The 25,247-nt window shown below is 42.6% G+C and overlaps 2 protein-coding genes across 3 annotated transcripts in view; one reads left to right on the top strand and one right to left on the bottom strand.

The window, feature by feature from the left end:
• Positions 1-1,913: 1,913 nt before the first annotated feature.
• Positions 1,914-13,562, top strand: LOC311052636 (profilin-2-like). 2 transcript variants are annotated; one of them, XM_084067697.1, is made up of 3 exons: positions 1,914-2,290; positions 7,289-7,481; positions 10,799-11,245. In XM_084067697.1, exons 1-3 carry the CDS (start codon positions 2,162-2,164, stop codon positions 10,894-10,896), a joined length of 420 nt encoding a protein of 139 aa, XP_083923823.1. In that variant the 5' UTR covers positions 1,914-2,161; the 3' UTR covers positions 10,897-11,245. The 2 variants fall into 2 exon arrangements, with proteins under 2 accessions (XP_083923823.1, XP_083923822.1); XM_084067696.1 differs by lacking the exon at positions 10,799-11,245 and adding an exon at positions 11,326-13,562 and having other exon boundaries at positions 1,932-2,290.
• Positions 13,563-14,504: 942 nt separating this feature from the next.
• The window catches only part of rnf13 (ring finger protein 13), an 82,975-nt gene continuing 72,232 nt past the window's right edge, over positions 14,505-25,247 (bottom strand). The window contains exons 9-10 of the mRNA XM_084066326.1: positions 19,051-19,131; positions 14,505-16,848 (exon numbers count right to left, since the gene is read on the bottom strand). Of these exons, the coding sequence (XP_083922452.1) occupies positions 16,448-16,848; positions 19,051-19,131 (482 nt within the window). The 3' untranslated portion in view covers positions 14,505-16,447. The remainder of the gene's footprint in view (positions 16,849-19,050; positions 19,132-25,247) is intronic.

Raw genomic sequence — 25,247 nt, forward strand, 5'->3', positions numbered from 1 at the left:
GCCATGTCGCTAACGCTAACCTGGTTGTCATGCCTGCAGCGGCTGTGCAATCACTTTGTCAACAATGCACGTTCGTGTGGTGAATGTCTATATTGCTGCTCAGTTCGTCCATTGTAGATGGTGTATGTTTGTGTGTGTCTTCTGGAGAACTATGTAGCCCCCCCCCCCCCCAAATACACGTACTCACAACAACACCAGGCGGCCGCCATCTTGCAGAAAGGGCTGCCATTCGCCAGCTTTCAGAAAAACAAGCAACCACCTTCATATTTTTTTTTTTTTTTTTTTTTTTTCCTTTTGGAAATTTTCATCCCACGATTTCCGCGCGGACCACCAGGGGGTCCGCGGACCCCCTGGTGGTCCGCGAAACATACAAAATATAATTTCTTCTACTTATTTTTCATCATTTTGTAACTTTTACATTACACTTTCTTACAATTTTTTTTTTTTTTCCCTTTTTGCAAATGTTACTTAGACAATTTCTCTACCCCCATATACACACGCCCACGCGGGCCCCGTGCGCGTACATGCCTCTAACAGCCATAATCCCCATCTATACTGCCCACTCTGTGCTGCAGCTACACGGATACAGACACAGGGACACGGAGGGACCAACAAAGCAAAGCCCCGTGCGCGGCTGGGGTTGAGGGGGGCGTAGCCCCCCGAAACTCTAGTGTTATAAAAAAGACAAGAGCATAAGTGCAACTTCTGCTGCAGAGCTGGAATTAACATTTTAGTTGCATTCCTTTAGTGTGTTCCTAAAATGTTCTATTCAGGCCCATGTGCTCCTTAGGAAGAAGGAGGTCTCCACCAGGTCAGGTAGGTTATTGTGGGCCAGCAATGTTAGGAATTCGCCAATCAGGATGGAATATGAAAAATCAGATGGATCTGTCTTGGTCACATGACTATAGAGATCATATGTACCGATTTGGGTGAAATTTGGATAAAATCTGGAGTAATAATGAAAAAAGTGTTTTACATAAGTCGGCCTCCTGGTGGTGCTATAAAAGGCAGATGTGAAAAATGCAGGGCAAAGGTTTTTCCTTGGCCTCTAGGGAGTGCACATACAAAGTTTTACACAGATCGGTGCGGTTATAGGTAAAAACACAAATCGGACTGTTATAGCGCCACCATGAGGCTGATTTGAAATTTCAAGTGGCATTTCTTCCTCGGCCTAGTGGGAATGTGTGTGCAAAATTTCATGGAAATCGTGCGCTGTGGTCATGATTTGAGGCATTTTGTTCAAAACGGAGCACTCCTGCAAACTTTGGACGCCAATCTTAGCCAATCAGGATGGAATATGAAAAATCTGAAAGACCCGTTTCGTTTAATGACTATAGAGATACCGTGTACCGATTTGTGTGATGTTTGGACAAAATCTGTAGGACAGTAGGAGTACAGTCAAGAAATGTGTTTTGCAAATATTGGCCGCCTGGTGGCGCTATAACAGGCCCACGTGCTCTGCTCTGGCATCCAGGGAATGTGTGTGTGCACAGTTCGGCTGCAATCAAGCCAACGGTGCCGGAGATTAGCTGTCTGACAGGGTGCAAAACAGTCTTGGCCATGCCTTTCGGCCTAATGGAGACAAAAATCACTGAGACAGCCTGCCTTATCCCTCATCCAAGAATTGACGACGTATGCCCACACCTCTCTCCTTTAGAGAGAAATGATTGAAATTGAAATGGTCGCACATTTATTTATTTTTAAAACTTTAAAGTAAGGCAAAAAAATCGCAGCTATAACAGACAAAAGCCGTGGAGAGAAGTTCACTTTAAACCCAGACACTCAGGCTCTGTATATCACACATTCAGATCTAACAGCAGATTTTCTCCATCCGCCGCACACACACATTGCGTGTTGCTGAGGAGGACGAGCTCGGGGACCGAACAACGACTGTAGTGCGCGGCGCCGCGGAGTGATTCGATGCAGACAACACCCAAGCGCTGGCCGATTGCAGGGGCTCCTCTTCTCTCTCTGCTGCCCAGAGCTCTGGAGAAGAAAGCGGGGACGTGACGGTAGAGCCGGGGATCTGCTGGAGGCCTTTCAACCCGACAGAACAATACAATTACAACCCACCGCTGAGCCAACACCTGTGACTTTAACCTGCGACGTTCGACCTTTTTTCTCCTTCCCAACCCTTTTGAACTAAATCCACACACTAAATATGTCCTGGCAAACCTACGTGGACACCCTGATGGCTGATGGCAGCTGCCAGGACGCGGCCATTGTTGGGTACGCGGACGCCAAATACGTGTGGGCATCGTTTCCCGGCGGTACCTTTGTCAACATAACGGTTAGTGTGGGGTTTTATCATGGATGTTATTGGGGAGAAGGAGGAGAGGGATCAGGGATGCGGCTCTGATCTGCACACACCCAGCAGCCTATACAGCAGCAGCAGGGCCTTGTTGAATGGGCTGCCAGACCCCCTTATAGACGGTCGATCGGCCGTGCAGCGGTACACATGGTATCTATCTATCCGGTGTTGTGTAGAGATTTGTTTCCCGTGTTAAACGAAACGGAACGGAGAAAACCGCTATTCATACGGGAGGAAAGGAATGGAAAATAGCATTATGGACACAATAACCAGCCTATAACTAGCTAACGAATATAACGGCACGAGAGAGGTGAAATAAATGCGAAATCCATGCGATACAATTGTAATACTTATGTGCGAGTACATTTACAACATACACACTTAATAATATATGTTCCTTTTATATTTGAGATAAACTGAGCAGCAACACTTTTAACCCATTTGCCGTTTATGTTTTTATATAATAAGAAAAAAAATATTCTGCATAATAACACTATTATGTATATGGCTATGTTCATTAACGACAAATGATGGTACAGGGGGAACACATCTAAACAGGGAACACATATCGATACAACACCTGTATTCTCACACACAAGATGCATTGACACTTGTGCACCTTTTCATCCAGCAGCAGCAGCACTATCCATGCTTTACTAATGTCTTCACATAGACGTGGCCATGGCTGTTGCTGACATAGAATTCATGTTTCTCTTTTTTTTGTACATACAATTATTATTTTTCCTTACACTAAATTAAATGTAGCGCATATAACGCTAACGCAAGCTAACGGTAATTCGAGCTAGGCTATGATGAGCAAGCTACCTAGCGATGTTAGCCTGCCATTCCATTCTGTAAATCACAACATGTCTCCAGGACTCAGACAGATAGATAGAACAATACTGTCTATAGGTTGGATTTTTATTTCTACTAGTTTAGAGCAACAAAAAAAAACAGTTTATTATTTCACTTTGTTCGTTATAAAATGCGTTAAAGTGTCCCTGTCTGGCAGTGTGCTGAGTTAAAGGAGTTGATTAGGTAACAACTACACCGTTAGCTCAGAAGCTCTGCTCAAATCATGCCGGTCATCCAGATTGAACATCATTAGCTACGCTAACGGCGTAATGAGTTTGCGTAACGCTATAACGGACCATCCCTGTTCTCTATGCCCCCCCCCCCCCCCGTGTGTGTGTGTGTGTGTGTGTGTGTGTGTGTGTGTGTGTGTGTGTGTGTGTGTGTGTGTGTGTGTGTGTGTGTGTGTGTGTGTGTGTGTGTGTGTGTGTGTGTGTGTGTGTGCTTGCTTGCGTGCGTGCGTGTGCCTACTTACTTACGCTGCCTCCGTAGTTGTCATTGGTGAATCGGGCCGCTGGCTGCTGCCGCCCCTTCACTTTTCCAAGATGGCGGCATCATGCATCCACTCCCCCTTTTTCTCTCTGATTCATTTGATTTCGCTCCTTGTTCTCGGGCGGAAACCTCGTATGTCAAAGCCGTTCCTTTTTTTCGTATTATTTCAAACGAATATTTAAAAAAATAGTGAAAATAGCAGATCTACAAGCTCACAAGGCGTAGCGATGCGATGCGCTCTGAGCTTGTAGATCTGATATTTTCTCTACTTTTGTGCCACACTCTTGAGTGATGAAGTAGTAAGGCATTGATTTGCGAAAATAACATAAAAAAGTTGAAACGTGGAGATACGAGGTTTCTTCTCTTACTGACGCTAATGGAGAAGATGTGAGCGCTGCGCACGCCTCAGTCGGTCTGTCTGCACCAAACAAACAGCAAACTTTATATTAAAGTATTGGACAATTTGCGGTGTTGTTTATACGTCACCACCTGTTTGAAACACATTAAAATATGTATTTGTATCAAGGCAACTTAGGCTACTCCAGTGATTCCCGAAACCCTCCATTTTGTTGGCTATAACGGTCATGTAAATAAAGTAACACAGACGCACTGACTGACACGATGTAGCTTCAGGCTGAGCTGTCAACAGAAGGTTGACTGACACTGTGTGTCCGTTACTTTTGATTGATATACACTCTATTTTGGTATTTTTCAAGTGAAAGTGTCCCTGTTGTGAGCATGTATTCTTTTATGGTCTTATTTCCCGATGAAAATAAGTCATTTTTATGTGGAGCGACAAAGTATATACATTAACCGTTGAACAGAACTATAGTTAGAAAAAGAAAGAAAAACAGTTGGTTTTCAAAAACCTGCTTGCTGTAAAAAAAATATATATATACAGATTTACAGATATACAGAAGAGCTGGAAAGGGATTTGTTATACACAGTTGTGTAAAGAAGGCCCAAATCGTGTTGTCAGCTTGTATTGGTCAGTAATTTTCAACAAGCAACACCGTCGTACGAGTGATGTCTAGATGAAGCTTCACCCCCGTGACCAGTGGGATGCGGTGTGTTCTACAACAACCATGCATGATCATTAGATTATTATTGACATAAAACCAACCATGCATGGCGTGCGTGAAGCTTGATTGAATACTTAATAAACAGTTTGCAAAAAAAGCACCGAAAGTACAGTTCTACAAAAGGATGCTAAAATAATTAAACCCAAGAAAGCACTATGGCATTGTTTCCATTGGGGTCCTGTGTATTAAAATCATCGAAACATGTAATGACGGACAATACTATGCTAAATAATTATATAAACGAGAAGTGCGGTAAAAATGTGTGTATTAGTGGTGGGCCCGCTTCTTCTGGCCTCGATAACCGAGTTCTTTCTTATCTAACCGTGTTGTGCTGGCTGGTTGGGTTAGCATCATGGCTAAAAAGGCTCTGATTTATGCTTGGCACCGAAAATAGCCGATCTACAAGCTCACAGCGCGTCGCCCAGCAACGCGCCGTGAGCTTGTAGATCGGCTATTTTCGGCTGCTGCGCGACACCGAGGCACAGATGAAGTATGCGAGGCAAGCTCGCTAGGCAGAATTCCTTCAGATTTTCCGCTTTTTCCCGGAAGGAAAAGGGACTGGGGGTTGCTTTGCTGTATGACTGTGCACTTCTTCTGCAGGGCTACGCCTTTTGTTCTCAGCCCTAGCTTGTTGAATCACTGTATCCATCTTTTCAATTCAAAGGAGCTTTATTGGCACGAGAAAACATGCGTTTACACTGCCAAAGCAAGTGTCAAAATATAATAAAAACAGCTTAAGAAAATGGGGAAAGTATGTACAGTTGGAGGGGGTACAGCATTGTGTTAAACAGAGCTATGTCACATTGTGTCGTTATACATGCTATATACAGGGTATAAAGCTTTTTTGAAACAAATAGCAGCAATCTTTTGCAGTCACTTTGGGACAATTAGCAGCGTTTTTTCTCAAAACTATTTAAATAGTATACAGAAAAGCTTCAGATTTTAAAATGCATTTAAACTGGTAGCAGCTCTAAGCTTTATGTGCAGTAGGCCTAGAGGTCTACTCGGTACAGATAGACACTCAATGGTCCTGTATCACCATAGAAGCATGTGGGAAATGTTGTGATTTGTTCAGTGGTATTTTTTAGGTTGTCTCGATCAACGACTGCTTCTTCTAAGCACTTGTTTTGTTTGCATCTTGTTAAATCACAGTATCTCATATAATAGAAGCAATGTGTGAAATGTTGCATATAATGCACAAAATAAGTGATTTATTCGGTGCTATTTTTAGGTTGTCTCGATGAAATGCTTCTTTAGCACTTGTTTTGTTTGCACCCCCGTAGAATGAAATTCCCTTGTTACATGATGTAAGTTTCCCACCTTCTATTTTTATGCTCTCTGGCCCATAATAGAAACATGTTTTTTTTTCCATTGTTGAATATTAAAATGTTATGTTCACAGTGTCTGTAACTGTGGTTAATGACTAAGACAAAGACAAAAGCAGCAGAGATAGAGACACCAAAACACGTGTGAATGGTGTTACTCAGAGAGGTGTGAGAAGGGAGCACAACAGACAGCAATGCCGATTAGATCACATTTTTGCAGCATAAGGTGTCATTGACAACTGAATTTGGACCGTAATAGCATTTTAATGCCTGACAGAACAGCGGTGCCATTTATCAATATAGTCTGTAAGCCTGTTTGTCTTGTATGGCAAGATTCTGTTATACCCTATGGGTCAGTGAAAGTGCAAATATTGCTTAACTTTGATTGATGATGAAACTGTCTGCTCATCATTTTGGGCCATTGCCAAAGCAGTCAGAGGCCCAATTTGCCTCCCACATATACGATATAACCAGAGGCTATAGGCCCAAATAGTTTGAGAATGCCTTTTTCTTCTTAGAAAGTTCTTAGAAACGTTCTTAGAAACGTCTAGTAAATGAACACCAGCCACATGGCAGCTATATTTAACTGTACCTACTAGTAGATTTGCCTTCACCACTCGCCACATTGGCAGGTGACCAGACATCTTTGAGATGCTATACGCTGTTTTTAAATTCCTGTTGGGCTCTTGAAATAGTGCAAAATAGTAGCCGCCTAGCCGGTTAGACCAGTAGTTCTCAAACCTTTCAGACCGTGACCCCCCCAAAATAATCATATTTGAACTGGGGACCCCCACCCTGACAAGTTTGACTTGGTTCCACAGATAGATAGTGTGAAAATAGTCGATCTACAAGCTCACAACGTCTTGCAATGTGAGGAGTTGTGAGCTTTTAGATCATCGATTTTCATAATATTTTTTCATTTGGCTATTTTGACAAGTTTGTTGATTACTTTCGATGCAGTAATGGTCTTATTTTATTTGATAATTTTAGAGGTTTTAAAAAGGCCTTAAAGGTCCCTAAATTGTCACTTTAGAAATGTGCAGGTACCCTGTATGGTTTGTTTACTGTTGAGTGAGAAAACAATGTTGCATATTAAGCAAATCATCTGGGGGACCCCCCAAAATAATTTGGGGACCCACAGTTTGAGAACCACTGGGTCAGACAAAACAGCTGGTTACCTACACACATATCCTAACATCTGCATGGTGTTTCCCTTTCTGCCCCAGAGTGAAGAAATTGACCTCTTAGTGGGGAAAGATCGAGAGGCGTTCTTCACCAGCGGGATGACTTTAGGCCAAAAGAAATGCTCCGTCATCAGAGACAGCCTCCAAATCGACACCGACTGGACGATGGACATCAGGACAAAGAGTCAAGGAGGAGAGCCAACATACAACGTTTCTGTAGGCAGAGCCAACAAAGGTAAAGCCTCGATGTCTGGGCTAACTTGTGCAGCCAATTGCTTTGATGATGATGATAGTGCCATTTAGACTTGTATGATTTCAACTTGGAGCCCTGTGCAATGTGTGCATGTGTGTATAGATAAGATAATAGAATGCACCTTTCCTCAATATATGACACGTATTAGTCGTCGCAATCAAAGTTTAATTTGTATGTTACTGTAAGGGCAAAACAACAACAAAAACAACAACACCAAAATGTTGTCTTGTTTCGTTAATGCTTTTAAAATCAGGTAGGTTTAGCCGCACAACGGATTCAGATTAAGGTTCATGAGGGTTACATTCCTCTGAATACATCCCTAATCAGTTCTCCCCTTAACCTTTGGGGCAGCAGTGCCTCATGAGGTAGAACGGATGCCTGAGAATAGGAAAGGTTCAATCGGGGTTCATCCCGGCACCGTGCTGAAGTGTCCTTGAGCAAGGCACCGAAACCCCTATCTGCTCCACAGGCACTGTCCAATAGCTGCCCACAGATCCTAATATTTAAATGTTCTTGGCCAATAAATTGTCCTCTCTCCCCAACAGTTTCTTCTTGAGGATTAAACTGTGGAGCTGCTTCCTTTTAACACAAATGCATTATATTTGGTCAAGCTAATATCTATAGATTATCTCTTCTCTCAAATGTAAATATCTTCTCTGCAATGTAACAAATCAAAGACATCATGTGAAAAACATTACATCTGTTTCCCTCTGTGCCAGTATCAGTCATACATTTGAAACTACCGTTCTTCATAGGGCCGTAGTGTGTGAATTGGATTACTATGGCATACTTCCACAATTAATTTAGATTCATTACGATGGTATGCTTACACTGCAATTTATTGTGCTCCTTAAATATTTGTCCTTCAGTGTCCTTGTAGTTCAGTTGTTTTAGTGGACCTACAAACAGGGTAAGAACCCCACATGTTATCCACAAAACCCAGCACTTAAGAACCAGAATGAAGTTTCCTTTCTAAGGACTCAATTGCCTGCGAGTTGTGTCAGTTTTCATTTCACCTATGTGGGCCCCGGATAAACAGCATTCTGTACCTAGCAGCGACCGCTGTGTCCAGGTGAGACTGTCTGTGACAGTGTGACAGGGTCTCCGACTCCGTCTTCCCCCCACTAACCTGGGTCTCTCAACTTTCTGATCTGAATTCCCTGAGCCCCTGAATTGCATGTACCCCCTGCCTCCTACTTGGTTCTTAATGCACCCTTCTTACCCTCACACCAAACTCTTCACAGTGTGAATCTTACCCCCACCCCAACTCACATACATTTACTCTTTTTTCCCCCTGTAGAGTATTAAATTATACTTACCATGGTGCCACTTTCAAAGTTTCTCACATGTATTGAGGAGAGGTATCACAAGCATGCTGCTGTATGTGTGCTTGCTTATTTGATGGCAGATAGTAGTGAGTAGAAGCATTCACTTTCCTATCCTTTTCTGCTGCTGGCATGTAGCATATTGTATTTGTAACAAGTACAGGATGAGGATTGACCCTTTTATTCATTCTACCCTGTTGGAATTAATTACAACAACTAAATCAACTTGAATGATCGTGGAAACAGGGTGGGGAAATGAACAGCTAACAGCTGCACAGTGCACCCAGAGTAAACTTTGCTGTTGCTGGTAAGGGCATCTGTATTGCCATCCACTTTCGGGAGGTCAGCAGACATTATTTAGATGTCCTGTTCCATTCTAAACATCTACCTTGTAAAATGGTAGACAAGTGAAAGTAGTTGGTGAATTTAAGTATATCGCTGTTGTCTAGCCGAAACCTCCTATCTCCATATTCTAGCTTTTTGTGTTTTTTGTTGTTGTAAATTAACGCCCTATTTGATCATAATGCAGCGTCACACAAAAGCATCAAAAGTAGCAGATCTATAAGCTCGAAACACGTTGCTTCACGTTGCGCCACGTCTTGATCTTGTCAATCTGCTACTTTTGAATTTGAATCCTGAAAAGTAACAGTTTTGGACATATGAGGTTTTACCCCGACAGAGACAATATAACAGCCACGCTGGTAAAGTCGCATTTTCCTTGCTTATTAACTATTTACACCCTACAGTATAATGCTTAGTTCACCAGAGTCCCACAGGGGTCTGTACCAGTAGGCTAGGCTCCCTCCTTTTTTCCATCTACGCTAAATATCGTCGCAGATAATAGCCAGTCTACAAGCTCACAACGTGTCGTGTTGCGGCGCGTTGTGAGCTTGTAGATCTGCTATTTTTGCTGAATGTTCGCCCCCTAGAATAGAGACGCTAGGTTTCATCTGGTTAATTAATTCATGTATTCATGTAATTCATGGATGGCACACAATATTTCTTCAACCAGTTTAAATGGCACAACGTTTGCAGTTTCAGTCAAACTTTCCAGAACAGGGTACACACTGAAAGCCAATGATATATCAAGTGATATTCTTTCCACTGCTAAACTTGGTCTTCTCAAATTGTCTGGCACAACCTAATTGTACCAGGATGTAGTCATATCTCTGTCACCTTGTGATGATTTTCGAGCTGAAAACACTGATCCTGATGCTAACTTTGAAGCTGCTTTGGTTGAAGAAGTGTGATGTTGTGCAACCAGGCCCAAGTGGAAGTTCGCAAATTGGATTTTTCAATTTCCCCAATATCGTCTCTGTCGGATGGAAACCTCATGTGTTCAAAACTGTTACTTTTCAGGATTCAAATTCCAAAATGGCAAAAGTAGCAGATCTACAAGCTCAAGACGCGCTGCGTTTCGACCCGCGTTTCGACCCGTGTTTCAAGCTTGTGGATCTGCTACTTTTGATGCTTTTGTGTGACAAAGTAATATGATCAAATAGGGCATTAATTTATGAATAAACACTAAAAGAATATGGAGATAAGAGGTTTCTGCCCGACAGCAACGGTGTACTCTCAACAGGAGGGAACACAAAAGTTATACATCTCTCTAGTTCACATTACGTGTACCAACTCTTTGCATGCTCTCCTGAAGCTCGTTTCTACTCTTCTACTCCGTCTAAGTCACAATAAGATGAGGAGCTAAATGCTTCAAATGCTATATAAAATGCCTTTGCCCTAACCAAGGCTAGCAGCCCTGATAAGAAAATGAATGCTTAGGCTTCAAGGTTAGCCTACAGAGGACCGCGCTTGGCTTCTTTTCTTCCCGTGACTTTCTCCCCGTCGTACCTACCTGTTTGTCCACCAGCCTGCTTGTTTTTTTGGACATGTTACAGCTTTTCTTTTTCACCTGTGATCTCCTTAACTTCACAACCTTTTCTCTAAATGTCCCTTTTCTGTCTCCTTTTCTTTCAGTCATGGTCTTTGTAATGGGCAAAGAAGGGGTCCATGGAGGCGGATTGAATAAGAAGGCATTCTCGATGGCAAAATACTTAAGGGATTCAGGGTTCTAGTTTAGTCTTCACCTAGCCTATGTTGTGGTGTAGTTGAGGGAGAGAGAGGAGGAAGAAAAAACAAAAACAAAAACAAAAATGAAATAAAAAATACAAAACAAATAAAAACAAAATAAAAAACACAATTGCTGTAAAGATACCCCCCACCCCCCTTCCCCCAGCCACCCTTACCTGACCCTTTTCAAACAAAGTCCCTTTGAATTAAGTCCTGGGATAGTTATTAAGCAAGACAGTGCAGTGCAGCCTCCTACAGGCCCAGGCCCTGTTGTCAAACAAATTGTAGCCCCACATCTAGCGGGGGAAAAGAAATGTGTCTTTTTTTAAAAATAAATCTTTTGTTTTACTTGTTGTCCAGACCGGCCGTCAGTCAATACCATCATGTCTGTTCATTTCTGTTGTTTTTGTTTGTCCTTTGTGTGTGTGCTCCAGTATTGGTTATAGTCATGGGGAAGGAAGGTATCCACGGAGGACAGCTCAACAAGAAAGCGTTTAGCATGGCTGACTACCTGAGGAGATCTGGATACTAAAGAAGTCTCTACCCAGCTCACCCTAGCCGCTCACCCTTTTACCACCTTGTTGCATTTCACGCTACTTCCAACTTCTGTAGTCGGTAGTTGACTTTTTCTTTCTTTACCCCCCCTCCCTCCTCCTCATTTTGGTTTCCCTGTATTCTCTTTTTTTTTGTCATCCGCCCCTCTACTCCCCTCCCTTTCTCCTCCTTCCTCTCTCTCATTTCTTAAGAAGACATCTTGATGCATTCACGCTGTGTACTCTTATTCCCTGTTATCTAGCACTGTTATTATTGCACCATAGTTAAGAAGATGAGCATGTTGTTGTTAACAGGAACATCATGACGAGTCTTATATTTACGAAGAAGACCAGCCACCATTCTGGCCAAAAATGCTCAGTGAAGAAATGCAAATGTTAAAAATAAAATATGAAGGAACCTTTTAATAATAATTGGAAGTTGTGGGTGAGATTAGTTGTTTTATCCTTATTATGCTGCTGCCTGGTAGTCGAATCTCCCTCTTGAGCAGCCGATGCCTTTTGGAGCACTTGAGCAGTAAAACCAAGATCATATTGTCTTCCTTTTCTAGAGCATGTCTGGGAGGGGAGACCGCATGCATATCTTAGAGCCTACTGTTGTCCCTTCTAACCCCCCCCCCCCCCCCCCGTATCCCCCCATCTGTGCCCACTCCCCTGTAGCTCCTGCCAAAGCAGTCTGTACCTCCCCTTCCCCTGCTTCTCATCCTGTTTGTTCATAGTAGGTTAACACTTCATAAGTACAGAGGAGGAGACTGTTGGTCCTTCCTTTTCATTAATCAACCACTACTCTCCTGACCCACTCTACTCTACTAAGTCCTTTCTAACTCCCCCTCTCCCTTCAACCAACACTATTTTATACTGAGTAATAATCTGTGGGGTGGGGCTGTGCTTGGATCAAGTTTGGTTATTGATCACTGCGTCACTGAATGACAAAGAGCTGACATCATCATCATCACGATGCAGGCAGAGTCTCGTCCCGACGACGCCCGGCCCCTCGTCATGACCTCGTGACCTCTCCGGCTACATGAGACCCCCCCCCCCCCCCATGGACATTCCATCACAACAACAACGGCTCTCAGGCACTTAAAACTATTGTTTGCCAGCTCCTGTAATATATTTTCCTTTTTTTATTTTATTTTATTTTATTTTTTTAAAAGGCTGCCATTTTTATTTGGATATCCCAGCAACACCATCTGGAGTGTGTCCAGTTCGATTGTTTTTTTCCTTTTTTTTATAGGACCAAGTTTAGTCACACCTCTGGTGTTTATACAATTGCTCTAAATCATCATGAAGGATGATTTTAGCCTCATTGTTATTTTTTTTTCCAGATGAAGGCAAAACACTAACCAGAGAAATCACTTGTATATGACAACAGCTAAAAGCTATGGGGTCGTAGGACAGGGTCTGTCTATGAAGGTCATCTGCGGTCTTATCATGTCAAACTGTGTTTGCTTTTTTTTTGTTGTTAAGCAAAAACGGATTACTGCATTTGTAAAAAAAAAAAACATGCTGTGTGACAAAAACAAAACTGTGGAATAAATTGCCTTGTTAACTCTTTAGTCATCAACAGAGATGTGGTTCTCCAGCTGTCTGTCGAAAGCTCTGTACTTTTACGTGTTTAGCGTCCAATTGGAAAAAGAACTTGAGCAGCATTAAAAAGTAGAAACAACACTACAACGGGAGATGGGATTGGTTGGAATAATAAGGACACTGGTTGTCTCGTTGAAACACTACTTCACTACAAAAAACCTGTGTGTATCCTCGTGCCATAAACGTAGAGAGAAATCTCGCTAATTGTGAGATGGATGTTTTTGCCCGCTGTCCAATAAAGGAGTCATTTCATTGGCACTCCCCCCCCCTTCCCTATTAAGGGACATCATAGTGTCAGCAGCTCCAATGTTTCAGGCCTTGTGGGATGTGTACTGATTAAAAGATCCTGTTTTTTGCTTATTTCTGTTCATTTCTCCCCCCCCCCCCCCACCATCACCTCTTTATTTTTCTTACATCTGGGATACAGTCTCTTTAACGCATCTGATTTCATATGCATAAAACCAAGAAATGCCATAAATTGATTTATCACCTTGTTTACAGACAGATCAAATAAATTTATTCCAACCAGACTGTTGGTGTGTGTGCGTGCCCTCTTTTTAACCCGTTAAAACCGAGAAAGCATCAGTGTCATTTTAGATTTTAGCGTCGGCTATTTAAAAAATAGCAGATCTAAAAGCTCACAGCGCTGCGAGCTTGTACATCTGCTATTTATTTATTTTTGCATTTTTGAAAAATCTTGATTTAGAAGGCATTTGTAGAATCGGCCTTGTGGTCTTAAATAAAATGTGCAGTAGGAATGCTCTCCACTCAAAGGTGATAATTGTGTTTGGGGTGTGGGTAACAGACTGTGTAATTGGTCAGGAGGTTGCCTTCAGCCTTTAAGCAGAAGTGCTCAGCTGAATTGCCTTTTGTTGATGTTACACACAAATATGTAACTGGAGCGAGGTTCCTTGGTTTAAAAAAATGATGATCTTATTCTGGATGCAGTTATTATGCCACAGCAATGCTTGAGGGTGGGGAAACCCTCTTTAGTGTGCGCACAGATTATAATTAGTATTGGTTGCAGATAATTGAGATAGCTGACTGCTCAAGTTGTATTGACATTTTGTATGACAGAGTTGCTGTATTTTTTGCCCTCAACAGTGAGTCAAGAGATAATCAGATATGGCACATGATTACGGCTCAGTGTTCTCATACAGAGATGGGATAAATGCCATTAGTCATATAGAGAGGTATGCCACCCCCCCCCCCTCATCTGCTCTTAAACAATTTAACCAAGTCTAACTAAGTCTAGAGAGTTTAAGTGGGTATGTCTCATGTCCCTATTTGAGCATGTCAAATTGTCATAGGTGAGAATGTGTTAACAATCTACAAGCTCACACGTGACAAGCTTGTAGATCAGCTATTTGAGAAAATGTTTGAAAATAGGGCTTAAGTGGTTAAAAAGTTAATCAGCCAGCTGGGTTCTGATGACACACACCTCTTCAAGGACATTCAGAGGACAAACTACGTTGTCATTTAACTTTTTAATGAAGTGAAATTAGAATACAGACAGGTGAGCATAAAAACATACAAGACAAATGCAACCGAAAAATAAAGGCAATGGGATTTAATCAACCTTAAAGTTCAAGTTTGTGTAAAAGAAAAGAAAAAAAAGGTCTTGCATTTTGTCTATTGGGTGGAAACCTGTCCAAAACTCTTAGGATTCTAATTCAGAAACAGCAAAAGTAGCAGATCTACAAGCTGGCTTGAAGATCTGCAACTTTTTATACTTTTGTGTGACGCTGTAGTACGATCAAGTAGGGCATTCATTTACGGAAAAACACAAAAAGTTAAAATATGGAGATGTAGAGGTTTCTGCCCGACAGCAATGATTTACTACTTAAAATATTAAAATGATTTTAGGTCAACCAAATGCATATCGCAAGGCCTATATCAACCAATAATGACGCACCTTATAAGGGGGGTGATTGAAACAGAGTAACCAAATGAAACCTAACATCGGCTGTACTTCGTACAAACGTGGACACACGATTTAACCACTTAATAGAAGTGACTCAAGCCCTTCACATAGTATTACACATGACTTGTATGTACTGAACATGACGCTGCACACACAAAAACTCATCCTTTGGCTGTATGCAGCGCAGCAGTTTTAAACCAGTGCCTATCAAATACGCATCAGCTCAGCTGTGGCACAAAACAAAGAAGCAACAAGGTTCCTTGATCTCAGGCTATAGAAATGAATTGGCAAAACCATAAGTCCTGTTTTCTTTTTATATCACATGAAAACTTAAGTTCAATTTTACAAAAAAGAAAAAAAGATGCTGCATACTTTACTTAAGATCGTTTCTTTTTTATGCAGCATAATTATGTTCATGTATGTACAATATGGAACCTCCACATTTTTTAAAACAGACATGTAAGGCTACAAAATAATCTTAAATTGATGATGATGTAGCTTGTGGTGATCTCTATACATTTATATACATATCTGGTTCCAGTCGTGTTTTTGTTGTACTCACACTCATGTCCAGGACATTGGAACAAGCTCGCTTTTACAGTTACAATAACGAGCCCTGGAGGACAACTCTACCACTTTCTACTGAACAACCAGAATACAGTACCACTGTCTACTGCAGTGGTTCTCAACCTTTTCAGGCAGCGACCCCCCAAAATAATATATATTTCTAATATTTGAACTGCGGGACCCCCGCACCCTGACAAGCACTTGGAATTAGGAGGAGAAGTAGGAGTTGAGGCATTCAATTTTGTTTGACTCGGTTCCACAGATATATATTGTGAAAATAGTTGCGAGGCTTGTAGATCGGCTATTTTCAAAACTTTTGCCTCTTCCTTATATTATTTGACAATTTGGCCAATGTTTGACCATTTCGTATAGTAGTTTGTTGATTACTTTTGATGCAGTAATGGTCTTTTCTCTTTTTAGGTATTAAAAAGGTCTTAAAAGTCCTTAAATTGTCACTTCACTGTCATATGGGGGACCCCCCCAAAATCATGTGGTCATCCCGACCCACAGGTTGAGAACCACTGGCCTACTGTACATTGCAGCGTCAGCCTGTCAGTCAGACCTCTGCTAATTAACCCCTTCATGTACAGCTGACAAGCCTTGTCGTCTTCCAGACACATTATCAGCACTTCGTCCCGTCCCCTACAATCAGATTAAAACAAACAAATAATTATTGTGATTTTGTTGTTGTATTCTAATGTTTGGGGTCCGGAGCGTACATTAAAATACGTTTTTAAACAATGACAGGAAGAGTCAATAATGAATCCATTTTTTATTCACAACCCCAACATTGAGTCTCTGCTGCTTCAAGCCTTTTAAAGCTTTGTGTGGATGAGGGGTCGGGGGGGAAGACGGCGGGCTTAATGGCGACCTTTCCCGCCCAATGCCGGCCAGTCAGTCAAAACAATCAATCAAATCAACCAATCAGGCACGTGGCGGCAGGTCGCGGTGGTCGGGCTCGTGGTCGCGGTCGCCGGAGAGCTGCACGACCACCGTCTCCACCGTCACCTCCTCCTCGCTGTCGCTGCTGTCCAGCTCGTCGTCCTCGTACTCGGAGGACTCCTCCTGCTCCTCCCCCTGCTCCTCGGAGTCGCGGGACGCCCCGCCCCCCGACATGGTACCGAAGGAGTGGCCGCTGGTGGAGGCCAGGGAGCGCAGCAGCGGCGTGCTCTCCGACACCTCCTCGTTCTCGTCCGGCCCGCTCTCGGCGTCCTCCGACTCGGAGTCGGAGTCGTCGCCCTGCGACGGCACCACCTTCTGCTTGCACACGGGACACGTCTTCTTGGTCTTGGTCAGCCAGGGGTCCACGCACTTACTGTGGTAGGCTGTGGAGGGGGGGGGGGGGGGGGGAAAGACACGTCATTGGTGACTGCATGGATTTAAGTTCTCAGTCACCACTACTGATTTCGTTTGGATTCCATAGAAGTCAGCAGCATGTCTTCTATGGAAGCATGTCGTGCATCGAAAATAGGCTATCTACAAGCTTCTCGATAGCCTATTTTCGGTCATTAGTTACTTTAAGATTAAAGAGTATTTGAAGTGGTCAAACAACAATAGAATACATGTTGAATCTTCCAGAATACCTGAATGATCTTGGATATTGAATACAAGCCAAGGTTAAAACCTCCATCTGCAATTTCTTCAAATGGTTGGCTGTATGGCTACCAACACATTATAATTGTAATTATTGTGCTAATTGTTTATGAAGTTCATGTTTATGGGGGGCTCCGCCTCCTTTCACGCGGTTTCACAAATCACAGATTAGGAACATTGTTCAGTCGTGAGAGTTTATTTTGCTTTAATCCATGTGACTCATGGTGACACTGTAAAAGAGTTTATTGCTCCTCCTGACAAGCTGTCAACATGTAGAGGTTAGAGAGTGCACATGCTTTACATTAAGTACGTGTTCCCTCCTCACACCCAGCTGTGGTTATAACTATAGGAGCAAAGGTCTAGGTTCTCAAACGTTTTCATTTCAAGGATCTACACGGTAAAAAAAACTCTGAGAGTGTCCAAACGTACATGAGGCTTAAAATACAATAAGTGAGCAGTTACATTGTATACTTAAAGTTCAAAGACAAACAGCTTAATACATTTTAAAGTCTAGGATTTAAAGTAAATATAAACTAAAGAGGGGATTGTAGGATTTACAGCATTACCCTAAAAGCCGTCCTACAATATCAAGAGACGTAAATTTAGCTCATGGTAAGATGCCCAAAGCTAAATAAAATAAATCAATGCACTAACCGGTCAGCGGTACACTAATGCAATCCACTCGATCACATTGAATGCACTGAAAGAGTTCTGTCAGAGGGTTCAATATGAGAATGCTTTACTGTTTAATCATTATATTGTGATTAAAGTGTTATGTGTACTGGGTTTATTCCATTTGATAATCAATGTGGTAATTGAAGCAGACATTTTAGCCTGGTTTTTGTTTTGTTTCTTTATTACGACTACGTTTTCTTGATGACAACAATTTGTCAGTGAATCAAAGTTGTGATAACTAGTCCATACCCGCATTTCCACCCACTGTCCATTATGGGACCGCGACCACGACTACAGATACCATAGCCTGCGAGGACCGTGACTACAGATCCCATATCCTGTGTGGCCATAATTAAACAGTTTAAATTTGGGGAAAGTGAAGAATCAGCTCCCTCCATCACTCCCTGCATATAAGTAAGTAAGTAAGCCTTGCCGAGCCCTGAGGCCCATAGGGCAGGAGCCTATCTCCTGTTTCCTTAGTGTGAGGAAGCTTGATGTACAAGTACATCCCCTGGATGACGCTAGTATGTCGCAGGGACCCCAATCCAACCCTTGATGCCGAGTGCCAAGCAGGCAGGCACTGGGTCCCATTATTAGAGCCTTTGGTATGACCCGGCCGGGGATCGAACCTCAACCTCCCAGTCTCAGGGCGGATACTCTAACCACAAGGCCACTGAGCTCCCTGCACATGCCAATGGTCAATGCCCAGGCCATGTGCAACGTCAGAGCGACTGGTCAACCCACTGAGGTGCAAAATCGTTGAGGAGAGACTGACAAGAGTTCAGGGGTTAAGGTTGGAGGTATGGCAGATTTATACTTAGTGGCACACCGGTGTCATGGCTTTAGGTTTTGGGTTAAAAATGACAATACATTGTAAAGAATTGAATTCAGAAAAAACACTGACCATTGATGTCCTCACAACTATAGTAATATAGTGTGTGTGTTAAAATAAATCGTCTGTCGGGTGGAAACCTCATATGTCCAAAACTGTTACTTTGCAGGATTCAAATTCAAAAATAGCAAAAGTAACAGATCTACAAGCTCAAAACGTGTCGCTTCACGCAGCGTTTCGAGCTTGTGGATCTGCTACTTTTGATGCTTTTGTGTGACTCTGTAGTATGGTCATGTAGGGCATTAATAAAAAAAAAAACACAAAAAAGTTAAAATATGGATGTAAGAGGTTTCTGCCCGACAACAGCGAGAGGGAGTGGACTCATGGGTGTAGCAGCAGATTTATGGGACATCAGCAGTGTTCTCACCATGAGAACATGGCAGGACCCTGAGCTTGTCTCCTTCCTCGTACTCGTCCAGGCAGATGGCGCACACATCGTACGAGTCCCCTAGAGGTGAGAAAGAACAGGCTTGGTCACTAAATGTTTTACAGAGCAACCAAAGAGCAATACACACAGACAAAAAAAAAACTAGAGAAAACAAACATGATTTATTAAGATCATATCATCATCATTATCAAGTCTTAACCACTTAAACCCCCTGTAGTCTCAGAGAACCGGATTTGAGTTACAACGGTACTTCGACCACTTTTTCCGTCTACACCAAATCTCTTCGCCAAAAATAGCCGATCAACAAGCTCACAATGCGCCACAAGCTTGTAGATCTGCTATTTTTTGGCTAATGTTCACGGCAGAATACGGACGCTTGGCTTCAAGTGGTTAAGCCCTAAATATATAAAAAAAAGCCAAGCTGATCTATAAACTCACGTGTCACATCGCACGCTAGTAGAGCGGCTATTCTTTAAAACGATTGAAAAATGTTTGCCAATGAAATGTCCAAAATTGATGCCAGGTTTAGTTGAAAATGGTTCAATTATTTTATCTCAATAAAGATGCGAGTCAAGTTTTAAATGTCTCATCCCCCACCATTAGAGCAACCCTCAGACCACAACCAGCAGCAGGTAGGAAGGAAGGAATGGCTGCCAAGAAATGGCAGCGTTTTCCTTTTTCAGTCCTGACGTTTGCAGGAGAGAGACTGACTGGAGTGGACGCTTCCAAAAGCCCAGGAATTTCTCGACAAGGCACTGTACTGCACTCCCTTTTGGAATTCCACAGTGTTCCTCTCCCTTCCTCTAACCCTGGCTGGGAGGAGAGGGGGGGGGTCTGAGGGTCGATGTGTTTATGTAAGCTCTAAATGAGCATGTTTTCCCCGGCTCGGCTCTCGATGTGTGTGTGTGTGTGTGTGTGTGTTCGTGCCAGGGCTGCATGTGACCGTATAAGGATGGGGAGTCACTCACATCTACCACCAACCCCTCCCCTCCCCTCCTCTCCTCACTCATCCTCTTCCTTTACTCTCCCAGAGCAACTCAAACGGCAGGCAGGCGATGGATCTGAATCAACCCCTGTCTCTCTCTCTCTCTCTCGCCTCATTTAAAGCATTTTTGTTCTCTGTCTGTCACTATTCTATCCGCTTCATCTTTTTTAGTCTTCACCCAACTCTCTCCCAATGTTCATTGCTTTTAACTACATTAGCCCTGGCGTCCCTATTTTGGGGCATGTCATTATAAGGTGAACATTTTCGAAGATAAAACAAACAAAAAACAGCTGATCGACAAGCTAGCAATGGGTCACAATGCGACACGTTGTGAGCTTGTAGATCAGCTATTTTTCGAAATAATTTTGAACACTCCTGGAAAATTGAAGTGGCGCTTGAAGTGGTTAAAATCTCTTTATTCCTCTCAGTCCACAAAAGTCCCTCTTCAGTTCCCCTGGAACCGCATGCGGGACGGGGAGGGAGTGGGGGGGGGGGGGGGCGGCGTTTATGCAGGCATGGGTCCAGTGCAGACTCAGGAAATGCTGAACTGTGTGGCACTGAGTGTGCTATTTTGAGTGAGGTGCCGAGAAAAGTTCAATGCCTTATTAAACTCTAAAGAATGCATTCGGAGGGGGGGGGGGACTTGGTGTGAATTTCGGTAGTTAATTCATTGAGCATCGGGGTAATTGTGAAGGGGAGCTCACTAGCAATGCTACCAGTCTTTCCTAATGCCTTTTAGCTTTACAGCAATAATATTGAGTCTTGCATTTAACTTTTGACAGACAGACAAAAATATGTAAAAGTCAACATGACATAGTTAAATAGGAGTACAACATGTTTACATTTGGTTTACCAGTGTTCTAAAAATATGTCGTTTGGATGGTAATCTACCATGTTAAAATGTAGTGCAATGTTACCATGGTTCCTGTGGTGCTGTAAATGTGGCTGGTTAGGTTTTTGTTCTCTCAATTCTTGTCCATCTACTAACATCATAAATGCTAAGGTAGCATCCTCAAATCAAGGACGACCAACCAGGGCACGGAAAAGTCTCAAGAGTAACACTCATTTACAATGTCAAATCCATGTAGTCCACTGTTTCCCAAACAGTGGGTCGGGAGTCGAGACCCATGTTTGGGTCGCGGACCAATTTTGATGGGGAGTAAATAAAAAATGCCATAAATAAGTAAAATAAAAAGTTTAAGAAGTAGTGAACTATTTTCACTAGTTTGGGCCCCGGGCAAATGTCTCATTTCTCTTTCTGGTCTTGAGCTAAAAGGTTTGGGAACCACTGCTGTAGTCCAACAAGTAGAAAAAACAAGTGGACATGGTGGTTTTCGGAAGAGAGGCTGCTCGGTGAAGCATTCAGCAGTAGAGTATAATTCACAGTCTGGTCCAGCCATCATTTCCTAAGGAACAGATTACACCACCACTCCTGCTGCTGATCAAAGGAGCTGCTGTGACCCCTCATTCACTCTGCACTTCTGACGCTGCCTTCTACCAGGGTCCAGCTTTAGTAACAGTGTTCAAATAAACCATGCATGTGAGCTGACCCACCGCTCAGTTTCACAAGCCTAAAAGGTCATTGATATAACGGCAAACATTTGGACAAAGACACCTGAGGAAACTTGCTGAGCTTGTAAAAAATGTAAAAGGTTGCTCCACTACGATGGCTGTAGTCTATTCTTAAGTGTTCATGACTTGCTCCTTTAAAAAATGTCGATTTTCTATTTCTGACCAAGGTTTCTGACCAAACCCTTCACGGCCTGTCACCCTCTTATATTTCTGTTATACTCCAGCCCTATATCCCAGCCAGGGCTTTAAGGTCTGCGGACAAGTTGTTGCTGGTCGTTCATACGACTAATTTGAGGAGCAGAGGTGACCGTGCTTTTGCGGCGGCGGGCCCCAGGCTCTGGAACATGTTGCCCCTCCCCATTAGATCTGATCAGCTGCCTAGTCGATTTGGGCTTTTAAATCCTTACTTAAACCTCACCTGTTCTCTCTTGCTTTCAGTTGTATTAAGCTCTCCTGATCTGTCTTAACTCTGCATTGTTTTTTGTTGTTCTTTGTCAATGCATATTATTTGTTGATGTTTCTTTATGCTTTGAATTGCTTAGTTTTTAACTATGTTCAGCACTTTGGTCGGCTTTGGGCTGCTGTAAATGTGCTATAAAAATAAAGTTTGATTTGATATGATTTGAAGCAAGCAGCCCCCACCCCATGAAATCTATAGTCATTTTATACATACAGAGATCCTGCAATAGTGGCGTAACAAAGAGCCGTTATTAACGAAGGCTGATGCACACCTCAAAGGTTGGTGACAGGTGCGTAGGACAAATACTTTTTTTTACACAGAATCAAACAAAGCTGTTCCACAGAGGGGTGACATGTCATAACAGCAGCGTCGACATCTAGTGTTAAAGCAGACTGAGTAGCTTCTATACATTTACAACTATAGCCTATTTATTTCATACAATACTGACAAAATCGAATGATGAAAGCTATCTCTTTCTGTCTCTCTCTCTCTCATGTCGTCTCTGTCGGGTGGAAACCTCATATGTCCAACACTGTTAGCTTTTAGGATTCAAATAAAAAAATTGCAAAAGCAGCAGATCCGCAAGCTCGTTTTGAGCTTGTAGATCTGCTTTTGTGTGATGCTGTAGTATGATGAAGTAGGGCATTCATTTACGAAAAAACACAAAAAGTTAAAATATGGAGATAAGACGTCTCTACCCAACAGCAACGATATGCACAAACCCCCAAAAATGGTGACAACATGACCTTGGTGTTCTCCTGGTAGCTACAGGCATGCCACTAGCGGCACGGCTCTAAAAGGATACCAAGGTCGGTTGGTCCGTCCTCCGCTTTTGTTCAAAACAAGTCTCAAAAACTGCTGACTGGATTATCATGGAATTCGACGTGCATCTTCATGTTAACTTAGTGAGCTTGCAGGGCTATAAGAAAGGCAATGACGGTTAGTTCAAACCATTTGTGTAAATAAAGCCTGATTTATACTTTGCGTTGCGTGCCGGTGTCGTGCTCAGTAAATAGCAGATCTGCAAGCTCACAACGCTTGTATATCTGCTATTTAACACAGGCAACACCAGTGTGCAAGTCAAGTGAGTATCCATTTAGCTGCTATGCTGCTTAAGGAGGAGCACAGCCTCTATAGGGGCTGCCTCTTGGTCTGTTCTTTGTTAAGGCTGAACTAAATCAATGCCAGCCAATTAATGTGTTTAGGACTGACGTACGGATGCTGGAAGGGAATTCTTAACATTTGAGGGCAGTGGCACAAAAGTGAAGTCCAAAAAGCAAGTGCAGTTGTTCCATTTCATTGTGCATTAGTCAGCCACTGGCGGTATTCCTGGCTCTCAGAGGAATCACACTGTCCTACTGAACTTGAATTGAGGAGTAAATGTGTGTAAGAGAGAGAGAGAGAGACCAAGAAAAAAACATGCAGACTGCTTGAGCCAAGCAGACAGTGACGACGGGAAGTGAGGCCAGTGTAACGTCACTGAGAGATAGAAGAAAGCCTCTCTATCAACATCCACGTCTCATGGTATGTGTGTGCATTATTGGATATTTTCCACTACAAACAGTAATCCATAACCTTCCATAACCTGGAAACTTCCACAACCTGTGAAGTTCTGCGATTGTATTGTTCACGTTTCCATGACAACTAGAGCCAACCATCGTAAAAAACTGCTGATATAATTTCTTTACTGACGTTGTATGTGAACATTTCAACAGAAACCAATTGATTGCCCTGTTCATTATCTGTTTTTGTTGTATTTTTTACATTTGGAAATGTATATTTATTTCAGATAGTAAAGTGTAGTAGAGGAACAGGAAACCAAGGAAGAGACGTGACACAAGACAGGGGTTGGATTCCAAGTCGGGTTCATGGTCTGCACTGAGAGAGTTTTTCCATTTGATTTCACTGTCACAGATATTTGTACTTCAAATGTGTTGCTGGAGCATGTGGTTCCAGTGTCTTCATCTCAGATCCACCAATCCAGAGCAACAGCACTGCTTGCTCCTCCCACTGATTCCCAGAACTCAGGTTAGTACAACCTCCTGAGCAGGGCAGTTATTATGAGGTTCTGAGAGAATTCATTTCCCCATCTGGATCAAAAAGGTTTATCTTATCTGATCCTATCTAATCTGAAACCATGCCGTAGTGTACAGAACCTGTGAACATGCTCACACGGCGCGGGATGTGGCTTAGTTAAATGACTGATCAACCGAAAGGTTATCTAATGAGATTTCAAGTAAAAAACTGTTTATAATAATATAATTTGAATTGATTTCAAAATGTGAATGCTAGTCTTTGTTGCATCTTATAAAATGAAAAGCTGCGGTTAACATAAGCAATTTCAAGATGTCAGTTTGGGTTATGAGCATTTACCATAATGTTTTACCTGATTACCTCATGATAAGGTAACCAAGTAAAACATTATGGTAACAGTATAAGGCTTATACTGTCATTTGGTGGTCTGAATAAATCATTAACAAAATAATAATAATTAACAGATTAATCATTCGTTGCAGCCTTAGTTGTGTGCAATTTCAGCTATACTGTTTAATGCCATGTGGTCCTTCCAGCAAATGTAGGCTAAATTAGGCATCAGCTCGCAGACTACTGTACCAGCCCAGGGAGGAGGAGGGGCACAGTGACTCATCAAATGCCTGTTCTCCAGTGTCCAAGGCCACAGCCTGGAGAGCATGGGTCAGAGGGAGAGCCCGGTCTCTCCCAGGCTGGCTGAGCAATACGCTAGCAGCTCAGCTCAAACAGAATCAGAATCAACTTTACTGTCACATCACTGGTTTACAGGTGTAACACAGTGGGTGAAATGTGTTTCTTTCGTGCAAGCTCCATCGTTTTTGTTATTTCCATAAGAGAAAGGAAAGAAGAAGGGGGAGGCGAGGGTGAAGATAAATCAATAAAAACAAATTATCTACATATTTACACATAGTACCGTATATCTATACCGTGCGGTAAGTACCTGAGGTAAGACATAAGGTGCGGTAAGTACCTGAGGTAAGACATAAGGTGCGGTAAGTACCTGAGGTAAAACATAATGTGTGAGCATAGCAGCAGATATACAGTATACTGTACATCAGGGGTGGGCAACTTTGTAGATGGTGAGGGCCACAAAATTTCCTCAATCACTCTGGGGGGCCGCATTGTTTA

Source organism: Gymnoscopelus microlampas, assembly GCF_963454915.1.
Source record: "Gymnoscopelus microlampas genome assembly, chromosome: 9".
Lineage (NCBI taxonomy): Eukaryota > Metazoa > Chordata > Actinopteri > Myctophiformes > Myctophidae > Gymnoscopelus > Gymnoscopelus microlampas.

What these genes read in the sequence shown, in the direction of transcription:
- LOC311052636 (XM_084067697.1), top strand. Translation starts at nt 2,162, where the DNA reads ATGTCCTGGCAAACCTACGTGGACACCCTGATGGCTGATGGCAGCTGC. An exon ending in GTACCTTTGTCAACATAACG is followed by an intron (nt 2,291 to 7,288) that starts GTTAGTGTGGGG and finishes TTTCTGCCCCAG; the next exon opens with AGTGAAGAAATTGACCTCTT. An exon ending in TGTAGGCAGAGCCAACAAAG is followed by an intron (nt 7,482 to 10,798) that starts GTAAAGCCTCGA and finishes CTTTTCTTTCAG; the next exon opens with TCATGGTCTTTGTAATGGGC.